Here is a 19,635-nt window from a genome sequence, read left to right as displayed (position 1 = left end):
AGAAGACCTGAAAGAAAAAAGCCTGACTGAGGAGGAACTGCAGGGCTAAGCTGTATGGAGAATGCTAGTCAAACATGTCAGCCCTACATAGAAGTGGGAAAAAATGAAGATAAAGAAGAAGATTGTAAATTCTTTGCTTGAAACTTTAATTTGTAGTGTTTCATTTTTCATAATACAAATACAACGATAATAATATCAGCCATACTGAAGTACGAGTAGTAAGAGATACAGATATAGATGCAGCAAAATACAATTAAGCAGTCAATCCAGACACCTTGGCTATAACTCTAAGCTTTGAATGCAAAGTTAAAATATAAGTGTCTTCCAAATGGGTTCACATTAAACTTGTTTAAAAACTTGCTAAATATTGCGCTCCATTATTCAGTACTGTCTATGAATAGATTGATGACACTCTTCACATTCACTCCTGGCTCGCTACAAAGTTCTCTTCAGTTAGCTTCTGATTTGAAAAACAATTTGACATTGTGCTTTGAGTGGATGGTGATATTGGGTTCTTGGAATATGGTGCCATGGACACAGAAAACACGAATTTCAGGTACTTCAGTAAACTTCTTGGAAGACTGGAAGATGACTGAAAGTAATGATAAAATAGAAAAAACACTTCAATCTCTCAAAATTAAGCTACAGCAGTGGTGTCAAATTATTTTTTTAAAGGAGACTACTTCATCAATATCCTAATATGTAACATATGGCGTGCTGTGACTGTGAGTTTTCACAAGGGCCTCCTTTAACATTTGTTTCATACAGTATTTGGATTCTTTTCATATGCAGATTATATCCACATATTATTTAGGTGAATAATATTTACGCTTCACATTAAAATACATCTCCAGTTATCTTCAGCTACTAGCCTGCAGTTAGAATGGGAACAGGACCCAACAAGAACAATTGAAAAAAGAGATAACACATCACACCCAAATAAACAGAATTTTGTGTTTTAGAATAACTCCAAAGAAGTGACAGCCTCATGAAGGAAATGTAGCTCAACAGGTGGTGCTGCTACTGCTCCACTCAATTTTTAAAACTACACAAGTGCCAGCGCAGGCCGCCCTTCCTGCCACTGCCCTACATGATTCTTTAGTCTTTTCCACTGGCTTGGCTGTTGTATGTGGATAGAAAATGCATTTGTATTTCCACTCTTGTCAAATGTGGCTATCGATGATGGAAATGCTCTAGTGCTGAATCCAGATATTAATGTATACACAATTCTATAATTAAGATATGGAAAAAGAAATGTCTGCAGCAATTAAATCTGTACTTTTAATATTACATTTTATTTTCAAAAGTAAATAATATTGTTATGCATAATTTATAATTTTGCTGTTATCAAAAATATCTGCAGTGACAAATTCTGTGTTGTGTTAATTACTGTTTTTTATTTTTCCCTAAAAAAATGACAACTTGTGTTATGCTATGTTATGCTCATCAGGTGTACGCAATTTTGCTTCCCGTTCAGGAATCGAACCACGAACGTCAGTGCCTGAGGCAAAGCCTCTGATGTTGTGCCACGCAGCTAGTTTGCTTACTTGACAAGGTGTAGATTGGGTGTAGACAGAGTGTACCCAAAAAGGGGAAGCAAAGGTGCGTACATCTGACAAGTCCCAAGTAGGGCAAAACACATGTCATGTACTTTTTGTATTATTTAACAGTTACTATAGAACATAACTATAATCTGCTTCTCACAACTGAAAGGGTGTGGCGGTTACATGCCAACTGGCCGACCAACCACAAGCGTTACCTGGTAGGTGATCACCCAAATCATCAGATTGTGATTCAGACCTATGAATATAAAATTCCAATCTACACTTTGTCAAGTTAGCAAATCAGCTGCCATCGTGCAAAATCAGAGGCTTTGCCTCAGGTGCTGATGTCCGAGTTCGATCCCCAACAGGGGAAGCAAAAGTGCAAACACCTGATGAGTCCTAAGTACAGCAAAACACATGCTGTGTACTCTATGTATTACTACTACTATATAACTATACAACTATATATATATATATATATATATATATATATATATATATATATATATACATACACTCTACCGTATATATATTGTGGTGTATGGCCGGCCGTTTATCCCGGCCAATACCCCCAAGCTGCCAGGTGGCGCCATTCCTGCAGTATGGAGGTTCCCCGAAGACCAGTAGGGCATCATGAACATTGCAGTTTTTATACACAGCCCTGCTGGATGCCTTGGGGGCCACTAGGAGACGCTGCAGAGGGGAACAACGGTTATTTACTTTACGCCCCGGAAGTACGTCCGAGTCACATGGACAAGGGGAATGACGTGCTTCCGGGGTGAAGAAAAAGGACTTTTTACCTGACCCGGAAGTGATACAAGATCACATGGACTGGGGATTGGGAACACTTCCAGGTCAGGGAATATAAAAGGACTATAGGAGGAGCTGAGCTGGGTGGAAGGGTGGCAATGCGTCTGGGAGTCAGAGGATTGGATTATTGGGTTTATTGTGATTGTTTATGAGTATTGTGGAGGAGAGGGTGCTTTGTGCACTGTGGCAAGTACAGTATATATATATATATATATATATATATATATATATATATTCGGTATAAATTTTGTAGAGGGGGATACAAAGGACATTTCAAAGGTCAGAGACAGAGAAAGAGAGGGAGAGATTAATCACGAAAGACAGTACATAGAATAAGTGAGGATGGGCTTGCCCTTAAATAAGATGGCAGCCAAAACTATGAAAACAGATTTCTCCTGCATAGATGTTGGACATGCCATCAAGTCACAAGTGGAATCAAAGTAGCCACATCTAAAATTGTGACTCATCTCTAATCTTAAAATTAAACAAACAAAAAAACCCAAAATGATTATATTAATGAAATATTCCTAGCATTAAGGCTTACTGAACATTAAGGTGTAGAGGCACTCAGCGATACAGGAAGGCCTCTTAGGAAAAACACTGCTCCTTCAGATCAAGAGAAGTCAGTTAAGGTGATTGAAACTCTGATTATGTCTCTTATATGTCTTGAAAATGTCTGAAATTGTGCAGCAGAAGCTGGAAAATTGGTGGCCTAGTCTTTCCAGGTCAATACACTGCCATTGTGACTGTCTCAGGGAAAGAAGATAAAAAGTGAAGTGATGTTTAAAAGATTTTAATTAGTTATTTTACAAAGTCACAGAAACTGATATTCACACTTGACTCCCCCCTTAGCACATCCACTCTTTTTGTCACAACTTAATGAAATTTTGCCTGCTATTTCATGAATTGCTGCATTTTCGTAGAAACAAAAACAGATTGTTAACTAAGTTAGCATGACCTTCTGTACATTCAAAATGGGCACAAGACCATTACGAACTTTTGCATTATAATTTATAGAGTACAATGATCACATCAGAAATGGTGGAAAAATATAATATTATTATTTATATTAATGTTAAATATTTCTTGCGCGACCAAAGCTCAAAGCTGCCTCCACGGGGCCAGAACTGTCACCACTGTGGTAAACAGAACCATTTTTCCAAAATGTGTTGTCCTACTCCCTGCTCTCATTAATTCACTGGCACAATTTGCAAGTAAAATTCACAATGGGATTTCAGGTCTAGCTGCTCGGATGTCATGCATTATTAGCTTAAACAGTATGATTATCCCTCTTTTATTAGATGCTGGTGCGACTATATCCCTATTAAACATGCACAACAATTTTGATTTCCATATTCTTTCTAATGGGCGGCACGGTGGCACAGTGGTTTCGCTTCCCAGGTCCTCCCTGCATGGAGTTTGCATGTTCTCCCCGTGTCTGCATGGGTTTCCTCCAGGTACTCCAGTTTCCTCCCACAGTCCAAAGACATGCAGGTTAGGTGCATTGGCGATTCTAAATTGTCCCTAATGTGCGCTTGGTGTGTGTGTGTGTGTGTGCGCGTACCCTGCGGTGGGGAGGCGCCCTGCCCGGGATTTGTTCCTGCCTTGCACCCTGTGCATGTTGAGATTGGCTCCAGCAGACCCCCATGACCCTGTGTTAGGATATAACGGGTTGGATAATGGATGGATGGATGGATATTCTTTCTACCACTGCCCATAGTTATGGTGACTTACAAATTTCACTTAAGGGTTTAGTCCACCTCACTGTTAAATTTGGTAAAAACCCATCCATTCATTAACTTTCTCAATCCACTGTATCCTGAGCAGGGTCTTGGAGAAGCTGGAGCCTATCCCAGCAAGCATAAGGGTAGCACCTGGACAGGGTGCAACTCCACTGCAGGGTGAACACTCAGACACACAAATAAACAAACACACACCCACAATTGGTGGGCCAATCCATGTCTTCAGACTGTGGGAGAGAACTTTAGCACACAGAGGAAGCCAACACAAAAATGGTGAGATCATGCAAACTCTATGTAAAGAGGACTCAGGATATGAACTCCACCCTCCCAGCAACACTATCACTACATCTGCATACTATCCTATTGTAAAGATTTTTCACCTAAAGAGTGCTTTAATGTGTTCTGTTCCATGCTCTGGGATTTGTTGTTATGAATAAAAAGTTGTGCATAACTCTTTCTGGTAAACTCAACACAAAATCAAAAATGCCCAGGTCTTTTTATAGGTTTGGTCTTCCTCACTGCCTTTTTCCCACAAGACTTTGCTGAACCCACTGTCACCCCTTATAATGCTTGACTGTTTACCTGCTGCTATCATCTTATTAAGTAGCCAGATAGCTTTTGGGCTTACACTGAAAACAAAAGAAAAAATGCCAGGTTTGCTTAAAAAGTTAGAATTTTTTACTATTAACATAGATCTTTTCTAAAAATTGAGAAATCTGTCATCTGTAATTAGAAAACAAAAATCCTTTCTAAGGACCTTGTAATAATTAACCTTTCAAACTGCTGCTATCATGCTCCTGTTGAGTAAGACTGTGGTACTACTCTTCATGTTTGATTGTTCTGTTACATAGGTGCATTTCTTCTGTTGGAGCGAGGGGGGTAGTTTTATGTGTGTGTGCTGTGTTATCTTTCAATAATCGCACTCAATTATGTAAGCTTGTCAGTTATGTTTCTGCCATGCTATACAATATCTACAGCACATTTACCATGGAGATGATGACTTTTTAACTGTAGTACACCATGCTACAAATCTCACTTAAATGAAGCATGAACAGGGAAACATCAACTGGAAGTAAAAAAAAAAACTTTGGCCAGTTCTTATTTTTGCTAGTTTTTTTGCTATCAACACTTAAGACATTATTGAAGAAATAGAGATTGTAAATGTAGAATGGTATCTCTCCATCCAGATTTTTAGTTTAGGGTTGCAGAGTTTATCCAGCACCATTAGATACAAGGCGAGAACAGACACTTGATGGGGCACCAGCCCATCACCTCAAATGTGCCACATGCCAGGCCTCTTTAGTACTGACGGTTATACTGGGGTACCTGAAGAAAACCAACACAAACATAGAGAGAATGTGCAAATGCCCCATAAATAATGTCCAGGTTTGAGCTCTGAGCTCTTAGGCCAGCAGGCTACGTACCTAATCATTTGTACCACTGTGCCACCCAAACAATAACTAAAGAAGCCTATATTTTATTCAGCCTTTGTGCTTTAGATATTACCATCAATTGTCTATCTTTATTGATGGTTTCATTAATTTTAAACAATTGTTTTTCTTTTCTAAAGAAAGTCTGGCACAGATAACAAAACACAAGGAAACTTCTTTTGACCCAGTGTGAAACATTCTGTGGATAATCATATTTTAGCTGTGCAAGGGGACTGGAATACCTTGCAGTCCTTTTTGATGTTATCATCGAAATGAATACAATTTAACTATGACCACATCAGACTGGAACATCTCCTTGGTTTCAGTGGCATCAAAATACCTAGACTGTACCAGATTAAAGGTTTGACCTGAAAAGCACACCAATTTCTAAAAAATGAAAATATTACTTTAAAGAAAATAAGTTTGCTTTAAATCAAGGAATTAATCTGAGCCAAAAAATATTCTACTCACCAGTAAAGTTCAGAGGCAGTTTTAACTTCATTAATGCAATGTCATTATCATGACTTCGGTGGTGGTACTTTTCATTGTAAATTATCTTCTCAACAGAATAGCCAGAGTTTTCCTCCAGTTTTACTGAACTTTGAGTCACTATTCCAGCATAAACAATCCAACTGGAAACCTGAGGTAACCTATAACTATCAAGAATAATTGCATATTACCTCCAGTTGTTGAGAAATGATAGGCTGGTGCACAACTTTCCTTGCTATGACTGGCAATAGCAGAAGTACATTAGACAAATGTCAAACTTTGTTGAACATGTTTAAAAATAGGCTAGCAAAATCCCACATTGTTACTTATTCTTTAAAAAAATGTAAGCAATACTCTATACTTAGTGAAAAACAATACATGTATGAGGTGTTTATCTCAATATAATATAATATAATATATTATTTACTGTTTCCACATGTGTTTTCTTTCAGGATCTTTCCACAGTCATTTAACTGTTGACTGATGACTCTAAACTGGTACGAGTGAGGGGTTCTAGTGAGTATACCTTGTGATGGAGTGACACTCGATCCAGGATATATTTCTGCATTGTGCCCCACTGCTTGTCAGGACAGCGTCTTGCTCTCCATGACCCAGTAACATTAAATAAAGAAGCTAGAACAGGGCAGAGTCAGGATAACTGTTCATCCATCCATTTTTGAAGTTGCTAAGTTCATCTCTGGCTCATGGGAGCTTAAAGCATGAGGAACAAGGCAGAAAGCAGTTTTGCTGAGATGCCAATTCATCAGAAATAAAAGACTGTTAATTCCACCCTGAAAATGTCAACTATGAATTTCTGCTGTTCAACAATCATGTCACGGAGTAGACAAAGCTTTGCTTTGATAGTAAACACTGGAAGAGATAGCAAGACCTGACTGACGACTTGAAAGTACCAGGACTACAACCATAGACAACAAATGATTAGTTTCATGGGGCCAGACACGATTCTCAAATGAGAATACATGCCTGGGGACAGCCCATTACAAAGTTTGCAGTGAACAGTGGTGAAATCTACCACTGCAAAGGCTACACTCACAGGAATTCCTCCTAAAACTCCCAAAACTAATTTCTCCTGTCCATGCATTTTAAACTGCTGAGGGGGTTTCAGAAATTAAAACGCTTAAATTGCTGTTATTAATTCACAAACTCTGTAATACAGGTAATTGAAGCTTAATAATTAATTTGCACTGTAACAGTGGAGACAGACAGACAAACGGACACACATGTAGACCACCGCAGGCTCCACATGACTGAGAAGTGCCACTGTCTGCTATTATATCTTTCTGTCATTTTAACTATTGCACGATAGAACAACATTAAATAGAGTTTAGATAAGCATTGTGGTCTATGGATATATAATGTGTTGAAACACTACACCTATTTTGTCATGGCATGTTTACATTTCCAATTAGATAGTAATGTTAAATGTCTTTAGTTATCCATTTTGACATGCATTCAGAGGGTTTATGGTCTCATCTAGGCATCTACTAGAGTTGTTAGGCAGATGTGTTGGTTTGGGTGTTTTGAGTACTGAAATCTGCATTTCCTATGTCTCTTTATCATCAGCTCTATCAACTGCAGTCATTTTGACTGAATGTGACACACCATTTACTTCAAATGCATATTTTCCAGTTCATATTTTCATGAATATAACTGCCAATTCTTTTAAACTTACATTGACACCTATCGTCATAACACTCAATTATAGAGACCACACACAGTATTTGTGACAACATGTTCAAGATTACCACTGATGCCGTTGAATGCCACAGAATACTATGATTCTACAGATTGGTTCTTCCATTGCATTAGGTTATGCTTGTTTTTAAAATATGTAATGTGCTCTCCTGCACACGTGACACACATTTATATGTCTAATGACTTCTTGAGTGTAGATCGTTCATGTTAAGCAGAAGCTTACTCTCTGTCAGAAAAGGTCAATGGGAGCACCTCTGATCTTTGCAGTTGAAAATTGCCAACCCCACTTTGAGTGCCGCATTCATGAGGTGTTGGATTATTTTAGAAATATGACACTCAGTAAGCTCTTTGATTGTTTCCACCCAGTTTTAAGCAAAATTCATTCATGGTTGTCTCGAGACATATATATTATACGTCTGGCTTCAGCAAGACTGGCAGATGATAGGAATCTGTGGTGAAAGAGAACCAGTTTGGCTGATCTCAAAAAAGGGAATAACAGCCTGAAGGAGATTTTCAAGGTACCACCTCAGCTCAGGCTCAGTATCACAATTAATTTGATTAACGCCCATTTACAGGCTCCCCCAGATGCTTTGCTGATTTATATATACAGTGGTTTGAAAAACTATTTGCCCCCTTCCTGATTTCTTATTCTTTTGCATGTTTGTCACACAAAATGTTTCTGATCATCAAACACATTTAACCATTAGTCAAATATAACACAAGTAAACACAAAATGCAGTTTTTAAATGATGGTTTTTATTATTTAGGGAGAAAAAATCGAAACCTACATGGCCCTGTGTGAAAAAGTAATTGCCCCCTGAACCTAATAACTGGTTGGGCCACCCTTAGCAGTAATAAGTGCAATCAAGCGTTTGCGATAACTTGCAATGAGTCTTTTACAGCGCTCTGGAGGAATTTTGTCCCACTCATCTTTGCAGAATTGTTGTAATTCAGCTTTATTTGAGGGTTTTCTAGCATGAACCGCCTTTTTAAGGTCATGCCATAGCATCTCAATTGGATTCAGGTCAGGACTTTGACTAGGCCACTCCAAAGTCTTCATTTTGTTTTTCTTCAGCCATTCAGATGTGGATTTGCTGGTGTGTTTTGGGTCATTGTCCTGTTGCAGCACCCAAGATCGCTTCAGCTTGAGTTGACGAACAGATGGACGGACATTCTCCTTCAGGATTTTTTGGTAGACAGTAGAATTCATGGTTCCATCTATCACAGCAAGCCTTCCAGGTCCTGAAGCAGCAAAACAACCCCAGACCATCACACTACCACCACCATATTTTACTGTTGGTATGATGTTCTTTTCTGAAATGCTGTGTTCCTTTTACGCCAGATGTAATGGGACATTTGCCTTCCAAAAGTTCAACTTTTGTCTCATCAGTCCACAAGGTATTTTCCCAAAAGTCTTGGCAATCATTGAGATGTTTCTTAGCAAAATTGAGACGAGCCCTAATGTTCTTTTGCTTAACAGTGGTTTGCATCTTGGAAATCTGCCATGCAGGCCGTTTTGCCCAGTCTCTTTCTTATGGTGGAGTCGTGAACACTGACCTTAATTGAGGCAAGTGAGGCCTGCAGTTCTTTAGACGTTGTCCTGGGGTCTTTGTGACCTCTCGGATGAGTCGCTCTGCGCTCTTGGGGTAATTTTGGTCGGCCGCCACTCCTGGGAAGGTTCACCACTGTTCCATGTTTTTGCCATTTGTGGATAATGGCTCTCACTGTGGTTCGCTGGAGTCCCAAAGCTTTAGAAATGGCTTTATAACCTTTACCAGACTGATAGATCTCAATTACTTCTGTTCTCATTTGTTCCTGAATTTCTTTGGATCTTGGCATGATGTCTAGCTTTTGAGGTGCTTTTGGTCTACTTCTCTGTGTCAGGCAGCTCCTATTTAAGTGATTTCTTGATTGAAACAGGTGTGGCAGTAATCAGGCCTGGGGTGGCTACAGAAATTGAACTCAGGTGTGATACACCACAGTTAGGTTATTTTTTAACAAGGGGCAATTACTTTTTCACACAGGGCCATGTAGGTTTGGATTTTTTCTCCCTAAATAATAAAACCATCATTTAAAACTGCATTTTGTGTTTACTTGTATTATATTTGACTAATGGTTAAATGTGTTTGATGATCAGAAACATTTTGTGTGACAAACATGCAAAAGAATAAGAAATCAGGAAGGGGCAAATAGTTTTTCACACCACTGTATATATATATATATATATATATATATATATATATATATAGATATATATATATATATATATATATATATATATATATATATATATATATATATATATATCCTTTTTTTCATTATAACTAATTAAAATATTTGTTTTTACTGCATAAAGATGATGGTAGTGTAGTCACACTATGCTTATTTTAAGTTAAAATCTGCCACAAAGAAAAAAAAAATGAACTCAATTTGAACAATTTATAGGTTTTCAAATTAATTTATGCTCTCCCACATTCTCTGAAATAATCTAAAAGCCGGCTCTGATTCAACCATATAAGTTACTTGTTGTGTATTATTGGACAAGTCTGTGGTTCAGTGGGCGACTTTTAGCCTCACAGTGAGAGGGGCTGTATGTGACCCAATTACTTAAAACATACTTTAGTAGCACACACATCAGGAGCTCATATTGAAATAACACCTGCTATGTATAGTGGCTCAACAACGTGAAGGAAACTTTATGGGAAGAACATTTAGAGTATGTTAGGTGGGTGTCTGTTATGGAAGGACGTAGAAGAAAGAATCCTGTGATTGCTATAATAGACATTGCATTTAATGACAAGAGGAGAAGACAAAGTGTAACAGTCTAAGGGAGTAAAATAAATTGTTGTTTATCTTTCTAGCCCACCACTAGAGATGCAGAATATGAGGTCTTGTTTTGTCTTGGGAAAAATTTTGTCATTGATAAGTTGGTAGATACTCTTGACTAATGAAACAAAATATTACAGTCAAAAGAATAACAACAGCAGGACTGTAAATAGTTATACACGGGATAAAAAAGCAAAATAAGTTAATTTATGCTCTTCCACATCAACTGAAATGATCTAAAGGCCGTCTCTCTCTCACCTTTGATGGAATATTGGCTACCGTGTTCTTAATCCTGGCAACCATTTCTTAAAAGGTATACTTCATCGTTATTGTTCTGATGGAAGTATTACAAACTATAACATTTACCATGCTGACATTGGCTTCTAGATACCTAGATGTTGCTTTTGGAATCCTTTTAATTTCCTTTTGGCATTATCTGGTTTGACTTTTTGTGAATTTCCTGCACTGCAAAAATACATTTGCAAAAACTAGACAGAACAACGGGAGTTGTTTTTATTTTATTTAGCAAAAAAAAATCTGCCAGTGAGGTAAGCAAAATTTACTTGACAAGATTTCTTAAAGTAAGCTATAATATCGTAAGTACAATTTTTTTTTAAAAGTCAATAATTCTTACAATAAGAAAAACTAGCCTGTTGTTGCATACGGCGGTGTAAGAATAGGAACAAAAAACAGTGAGAAAGGAATTCAGAAATCAAGAAGAAATAAATACTTCTTGAATAACACAGTTGTGAATAGGTGTTTTAGTGGTGACGGTAATGAGTCGAAAGATCTAACCCTAGAAAAAGCCACGTACAACTGACCGTGGCTAAAGACTGGTTGTTAGAATTATTGTGAAAAGTAAACAGCATGTGGGTGTGAGGAAGGCCGCGATTCTGAAATTCGATTACGTAAATATAATCAATAACAACCTGAAAAAGATGTTGTTGTAGAATGTCTCTAAGTAATTCCTGCAGCTTAATCCAAAAGACTCATACTACAATATCAGGTCTGTGCTCCGGTCTTTGTGTATCTGACAGTGCATGTGGAATTTCCGGCCAAGCAGGATTACATGTGAAAGTGATAAATAAATGAGGCTGTCCGAATGTACGTACTATGGCCATGGCATCCTGCTAGTTTTGTTGCATGTATCTTGGACTTCCTGGAAATGTGGATGGTAATATGATCATTTTGCCTACATGTACATTGTTATTTTCAGCGTTTGCTTGCAGTGCGTCTGACAGTCCTTTGTATTGTTCCATGCGCAAATCTTGTTGATCTAATCTGAGATAGTTGAGACGCACACCCTTTGTTTTAACATACGCATCTACGACGTACTGTTGGAATAGTTCGCCGCTGGAGTGCAAAATACTAAATATATTCCTCATTGCTAATCTGTACGCGTAAAATTGGCATTGAGTAAGCCTTCTTCGCTTGGTGGTTATTTTATCGGGAACATGTTGCAAATCTTTGTGCCAGCCAATGTTTCTGTAAGGGAATAAAAGTGGGTAAACCATAGGATTGCAATTCATATTGAGCGTGGAAATCTGTTTACAGGAGTTGCCTATGGGACAGATGCAAATGTCCCTTTCGACAGGCAGTTCGCCATTTTCTCCGACGAAAATCACTGCAAAATTGGTGTGACAATGTCGGGGCATTGTATCGTCGTAAATCCTGCATAGGGTTTTCCTCGAAAAGCATTCGTACAGATGCTGTTGGATTGAATTGAGCAATTTTATGCATGAGTTTCTATGATTTAGCGAAGGGTTTGATGGTTCTGAGCATGGAATCTAGCTGGAGAAGTAAATTTTCGCTGCATGTAGAGTTTGCTTTATTTTGTAAGTGTACTGCAGATGCTTGGCGTGAATGGGATGGGAATGGGTAGACAAAGGTTTTTCCTGTTCCTGCAGGACCATCTAAGAAGAAGCATGATTGTCGCAGATGGGAATTGCTGTATTATGCGTGTAAACGTGTGTTTGGTGAGGTGTTGGGGGCGGGCACATGAGCAGGCAGTGCGCATGCCTCGAGAGCGAGGGTGGACACGGGAGGAGGGTTAGAGTTGGTGGGCAGGGCTCTGTCGTGCATATCCCATGACGCGGGAGGAGGGTTAGAGTTGGCGGGCGGGGCTCTATCGTGCGTACCCCATGGTCGGGTGACTTGGTCGATTATATATATATATATATATATATATATATATATATATATATATATATATATATATATATATATAGATAGAAAAGCAGCCGGAACCAAAAAGAACAATGAAAAGTCAACGTGGCTCAGAGGTACATATGGACTGTAGCAGAGACGAATGCGACTGAGGCTGTGTTTGGTTAGGTGTTGTGTGCGGGCACATGAGCAGGCAGTGCGCATGCCTTGAGAGCGAGGGTGGACACAGGAGGAGGGTTAGAGTTGGCGGGCAGGGCTCTGTCGTGCGTATCCCATGATGCGGGAGGAGGGTTAGAGTTGGCAGGCGGGGCTCTGTCATGCGTATCCCATGGTCTTAGAGTTGGTGGGTGGGGCTCTGTGAGTTGGCAGGCGTGGCTCTGTCGTGCGTATCCCATGGTCGGGCGACTTAGTCAATTATATATATAGATAAAACTTATGTCATGATATAAATACTTTTCCAATTGCTTAGATTTCATTTTTTGTAGTAAGGAATGCCTACTTCTGGAAGTTTGGCAACTGTATTGAATATTCTTCCATTTGTAAATATTTATTCTTGGTGTAGAATATTTGCTGTAATGCAACAAAAATAGCTTTTTAACCATTCCAGACTAAAGAGAAACAACAATAGCATATCTGAGATCATTCCATGTATCCTGTGTATGGTGTTACGACAAACGTACACACTCCAGACTGAAATGCTGAGTATTTTGATTTTTTTTTATTTGATATACAATATTCATCTGCAGTTGAAAATTGTTTTTCGATTGACCGTTGGGTGTCAAAGCACACGGTCACCCATTGTACAGCACCTCTGGAGCAATTTTTCAGGTTAAAGGCTCAAACAGTTGAAGGGTCCAAAAGAGTAGGATCCTTTCTGGCAGTAATCTTCTTTGCTTCCCAAACTCAGTCCTGAGGCCCTACTGTGGCTGCAGGTTTTTCTTCCAACTAACTTCTATTTTTAATTGGACTACTAGCCCAATTAGCAAGCTGTTATTTCCCAGTTTCTCTGGTTCAGGATCAATGTAGAAATTACTAAACTAAGATTGGTCATTCTTTATTAAAATGTATTAAGCAGGTATATGTGGATATGTTTTTTTAACAATATTTTCATTCTGATTTTATTCAGTTTTTTTTCCAGGTATTCTGGTTATTTAATCCACTATTTACCAATTAGTGGGTCTGATAATGAAGTAGTTGTAGCTTTTCATCCTTCAGTGTTGTTCATCCGGATATCTGCTGTGTTTGTATTTAATTGTAATTATTAGGATACAACAAAGTGAGCAAACTACACAGAAAAAGGGTACGATAATAGGAGAATAATAAAAGAGAGTTCAGCTTTTAAGCTACTGCAAAAATAGACATGTTTTATAAATGTAAAAATCACACTGCTGTACTTTTCTGAATGCACAATAACAAAAGTTGAAAAAAAAAACAAATTAAATAAGGTCAGTTATTATCAGTTAATATGACTGATTATGAACACAAATCTGCTGCCACTGGGGTCTCCAGCATTAAATTTGGGAATTACTGCAGTAGCAGCGCAGATCCTTAGCCTCAGAGCCATCAGCTTCAAAATACATAATTAACTGATAATAAAGCTGTGGTTGAATTCTGCATGCAGTCTTATTTTTTGGTCAAAAAAAAGGAAAAACAATAATTTATTTTGTGCCACATGAGGTTAGACTTCTATCTAAATTTGGTACAGGAGGAGGTTTAAATGGTTAGTTATGTCCTAATGTTAAAAACCATGGAATTGAAAGAGGGTGTTCTTATTTGCTTACATCATTGTACATGCACACGAGCAATATATTTCTTTTTCATATAAAACATTCATTTAGTTATACTAATAATTATAATTATATATGTAATTATATTGTAATTGAATACACTATTTGTTTTAACAAACAGCTTACAGAATTGTAAGCCTCAATTAAATGATCAACCGTAAGAGGTTTAGAAGTCCAGCAGTGCCTAATCTCTTAAAAAGAAGCCTCTACTTTTGTAAATATTTCTTGACGTAGTCCAAATGCAAAGCCTTGGCAGTGGGCAGCTGAAACTGCGACTTTGTGAAGTGTATGCAGGATTGTCCTCCTCCTTCCATGGATTGTAAAGTCATCTAATACTTTTTATTGAAGAGACTTAAATTATCTTAACTCTGATCAGGATGACACAGTTAAAGAAAATGTCTAGAAGCTATTGGTGGTAATGATATGTTTATATTGTGCAATGAAAAGTTGTACATGCGGAATGAATGTGGACCATTTCTCAAACTTACTTGTGTACACAGTGTGCAGCAGTCACTATCCATTGGTTAGTTATTATAGAGCCTCCGCAAATGTGTTTTGAGCTTTGATAAAGACTCACTTGCCATGGCCATCTTCCCAAATTTGCCTCAGTTCCTCCAATTATTCTCGGTAGTTTTGCTCGTGTGCCACAATCTATAAAACATGGAAATACATATTAAATGAACCACAGCACTGCACGTGTTTAATAAATAGAAAAAGGATGAGTACATATAGGATAGAAAGATACTTAATCTTAAAGAAACAAGCTTAATGTTTTGGGAATCTTATGTTAGAGAAGAAATCCTACTCCTATATTCACAATGCAGCAGTTCAGAGTATGACTTGGATAACTTTGGAAATAAATATTTTCAAAAAACATTTGATTAAATATAGATTACTTTAAACAGAACACACAACCAGCGTTTAATTTTCTGAACCCATGGTAAAGGGGAGCTGGAGTATATTCTGGCAGTATTAAGCACAGGACAGAAACCAACTCCAGACAAGGCAACAAGTCCATTACAGAGGACGCGCTTGTCGTTACGAAGAGCCAGTTTAGAGCCATTAGTTAACTAAAGGGCATAACTGTGGGATGCAGAAGGACAATAGAGTTCCTGGAAGAAACATTCAATGGAGACATTCATTTGACATTTAAACAAAGGCCTGGGCCTAGGCCTGGAATCGAATCTTAGTTCCTTAGCCATTCTATTGCACATGAAAACTCTAAATTTAAAAAATAGAATATTCTAGATAATGTCTACATTTAATAGGAACCATCACGATGAAGCAGATTAAAAACTGTGTGTCATGATCTGTACTTTGTTTTATAGTTTTTAAACCTTTTCCTTGACCTGTAAAAATAATGAAGATATTGTTCTGGGGGTTTTAGAGGTAAAGAAATTTAATGTCTAATTAAATTTTTAATTTAGAATTTTTCAAGATGTTATTTTTTAAATATTATACATCTTCCTGTGGTACCATTTTGTTTTTCTTATGGGTGCCACCATTGTTCACTGTTTGTAATGCAGAGATGCCAGACTGTTACAAGGCTGGACGATTGCGATCATATGACTTATCTTTACTATGATGGAATAGACCTCAGCACCATACACTTCCTAACCGTAAATTTGTGGGTAAATACAAAGGAAAAAAAAACTTGCTTTATTATTCTTCAGATATTTCGATTTTTAATTTATTTTCTGTTCTTTGACTTAGATTTATTTCTTGTGTTTTGGTTAAGGCTACATGAAAAATTCTGGTTACTGACTTTCTGGCTGTGTTTCTTAATCTATGATTTTGTCTCACGTGCTCAACTTATTTTATTTCATTTCTGCCCTTCCCGTAATGGCTGTGATTTGTTATTACAATCACAATCCATCTTCTGATTCCATCTTAATTTAAACTGCTGCTATCGTGTGCAGGCAGTGCACAGTGAAAGAAAAACTAAAAAATATGTATATTTTGTTTAATAAACTGAAAATCTGTGTATAATACAAATATCTAATGTTCGTTTAAAAAATATTGGTATTCTGAAATATAGCTGTTATATTGTCACATCTACAGAGTACAGTGTATGTCTGACCTTGTGAAGTGTATAAAACAGGTCAGACCAGCATTGCATTGGATCAGAAACCTGGGTATTCAAAAGGCACATGGAAGGAAAGAGGAAGCTACAAAAATTAGGATTTTGAGATGGACAGCTGGAGTAACAACGCCTGATAAGATTGAGAATCAGAGGAACAGTTAAAATTGGGGAAATCTCTAAGAAAAAACAGGAAAGAATTTTAAAGTGGTATGGTCATATCATAATAGGTGAATTAAGCAATGTGTGGAGAAGAAACATGGATATGGATGTCTTTGGACTGTGGAAAGAGAATGACCAAAAAGAAAGTGGATGGAATTTATAAAGGAGGAGCTAAAGGAGTGAGGGGTATCAGGTGAGGAAGAATACTTCAGATGAGAATGAAGGAGGCTGGTCTGATACAGAAATCCCATAAAAAGCTTTAAAAGAAGATGTTTGACCATGCAATAAATCCAAATAACATCAAATCCAAAATAACAAAAAGTTGATATTTTAAGGTCCCTAAAGTCCTGTTCTCCACCACACTACGTGGTAATTTATTCCTCATTTCTATGGTCGCCCGGTTGGGCATAATCAGCTAGTTGGCCGAGGACTCCGCAATGCATGTGACTGTATCTCACTTTGCCTTTCACTTTCTCTCTTGCAATGTTCATCTCCTCGGTTGTCAATTGGCCATAATTAACAATAAATTAATGGGCAGATATTGTTGGTTTCCATTTATTTTAATCAGTTTCTATTTTGTTTTCCTATGTATTTTAAAAAATCTGTACCTTTACATGTATTATTTCTGTATTTATTAATTAGTGTAAATTTATATTTGCATTTCACCTGTGAATATGTTCACAGCACTCTGTGCCCTCTGTGCTCTATAAAGTTAAGTTGTATTGCATTGCATTGTACTGTTTGATTCTTTGGATGAAGAAAATCTTTTGTGTAAAATCTGTTCTTAACACATTTTCAATTGTTCCCCTGTGTTCCTGATGCAGAATTAGTTTTTAAGTAATAACTGGAGTTCACAGTACTAGTTCCTGCCATAATTTTAAACACTTTGATCATTTCACCTCTTACTCTCCATTTGTTTAAGTTGAGAAGGTTCAGCTCCTTCAGTATCTCCTCATATCTCTTAGTCTCAGTACCAACCTAGCTGCTCTTCTCTGGACTTTGTGTCTTTTTAATAATAAGGAGACCAAACTGTACACAGTGCTCCAGGTGAGGCCTCACTAGTGTGTTATATAACTTAAGCATAACATCCTTTGACTTGTACTCTAAACATTGTGCTATTTAACCTTACTATCCTGTTAACCTTCTTAATGGTGTAATAGACGGCTGGCAGTTTATCCCGACTGGGATGCCCCAGTAATGGAAAAATGGGGGAAGGCAGCTTATCAAGAACACTGCCTCCCCCAGGATTATAGATGGCGGCTTCCCTGGACTGCAGCGGTACCCCGGATGCCCGCATGGCACAATGAGACTTGGAGATCGGCAACTGCTGGGTACCATGGGTGTCGCCAGGAGATGCTGCAGGGAGACTGGGGATTCACTACTGTTTACATACAGTAGCCTAAAAAATACTTCAAAGTCACGGGGATGGAAGCACAGAAGTACTTCCGGGCTGAAGAAATTACAAGTTCTCCATCTCAACCAGAAGTCGAGGACTATTTAAAGGACTGCTGTGAACCCAGCAAGTGAGCCAGAGTCGGGTGGAAAGTAGATGAAGCTTGAGAGGAGTGGAGGTGGCAGAAGAGAAGTAAAGAAAAGAATGAAAGCAAAGAGAGAAAAAGGACAATGAGCACTGTTGGGAATTTGGGTACTCTGTGGTGCTGTAGAGAAAGAACAATAAACGTGTGTGTTTTGGACTTGGCTGTCTCAGTGTCTGTCTGCAGCCAGGCTGGTCTTTTACAATGGCTTCTGTACATTGTTTGGATGTTGATAATTATGCCTACACTTTGACTCCTAGATCCTTCTCATAAAGACTACTTTCAAGTTTCAGGCCTTTCATTATGTATTTAAATCTACCATTTCTGTAACACATTACATTTAATTACTGTAAATGTGATCTCCCACAAATCTGTATGCTGTCCAAGTTCCTCTGCAACAATTTAGCTAATTCTGTATTATTTGCACTTCCAGGTAGTTTGGTAGCAAATGTAACCAGCTTTGCAGAAATCAGCTTTGGACAGGACACCAGTCTCTCTTTGACAATTTAATATATTCATTAAATACTACAAAACAGCCATGAATGCTACATATTTTCCCCAAATGGACCACCATCTGAATAGCTCAACAAAATTTGAAATAAAATCAAAGCACTGAGTGGTTATTTTCAAAGGGATGATCCTTCTATTGTGGATACCATGCTTATTTTCCCAGCTACTGTACTCTTTCAATTCATAATCCAATTGTTTATGCCTTTCATGTCTATGAATTTCTCAGGATTTTCTGATCAGAGCACATTATAGAGAAGACTAATGTATATCAAGATTCTGCACTTGTTAAATGTTATTACATTTTGTATCACTTTATGCATTTGTCCCATCCATCCATACATGTGGATATTCCACTCTGTTTCTCATAAGGTGAAAATTGTACATTTGATCTATATACAGGCTTTGTTTATTAAAGGATGTGGCTAGAGGGTGTTGGAGATTTTCAGAGAACAATGATAGCATTTACTATAAATCCCAACACAACAAAGTATCCACTGGGAAGAGGTACCCTTTCAGATTCCAAAGCTAAAATCGGTATATCAGTCCACTAAAACTTCTAACTCCCAAGGGCTTTGTAATGTGAAAGAAAATGATAATGTATAATGAATAATAAAACAAAACAGAACACTTTCTTTATTTAGCACAGTTATAGGAATGTAGGATTAGACTAGTTTTACATTTCATTGCATGCTATACTTACATATTATGATTGTGACAAATAAAGTTTTGAACTAAAATATTAGATTACTTTGGAAAAGTTCTGTTGTACTTTATATGAGATGTGAGCAGTATCAGGTGTAATGGAGGAGCCAGCCTTTATGTGCTACACGTGCTAACA

General features: G+C 37.7%; 1 protein-coding gene across 1 annotated transcript in view; it reads right to left on the bottom strand.

The window, feature by feature from the left end:
• tmprss5 (transmembrane serine protease 5) overlaps positions 1–19,635 on the bottom strand; it is a 104,255-nt gene that overhangs the window by 12,488 nt on the left and 72,132 nt on the right. The window contains exons 7-8 of the mRNA XM_039762517.1: positions 14,999–15,161; positions 5,998–6,182 (exon numbers count right to left, since the gene is read on the bottom strand). Coding sequence (XP_039618451.1) covers positions 5,998–6,182; positions 14,999–15,161 — 348 coding nt within the window. The remainder of the gene's footprint in view (positions 1–5,997; positions 6,183–14,998; positions 15,162–19,635) is intronic.

Source organism: Polypterus senegalus, chromosome 9, assembly GCF_016835505.1.
Source record: "Polypterus senegalus isolate Bchr_013 chromosome 9, ASM1683550v1, whole genome shotgun sequence".
NCBI classification, from domain to species: domain Eukaryota; kingdom Metazoa; phylum Chordata; class Cladistia; order Polypteriformes; family Polypteridae; genus Polypterus; species Polypterus senegalus.
The sequence above is the reverse complement of the archived record's forward strand: the minus strand, read 5'-3'. Positions and strand labels throughout refer to the sequence as shown.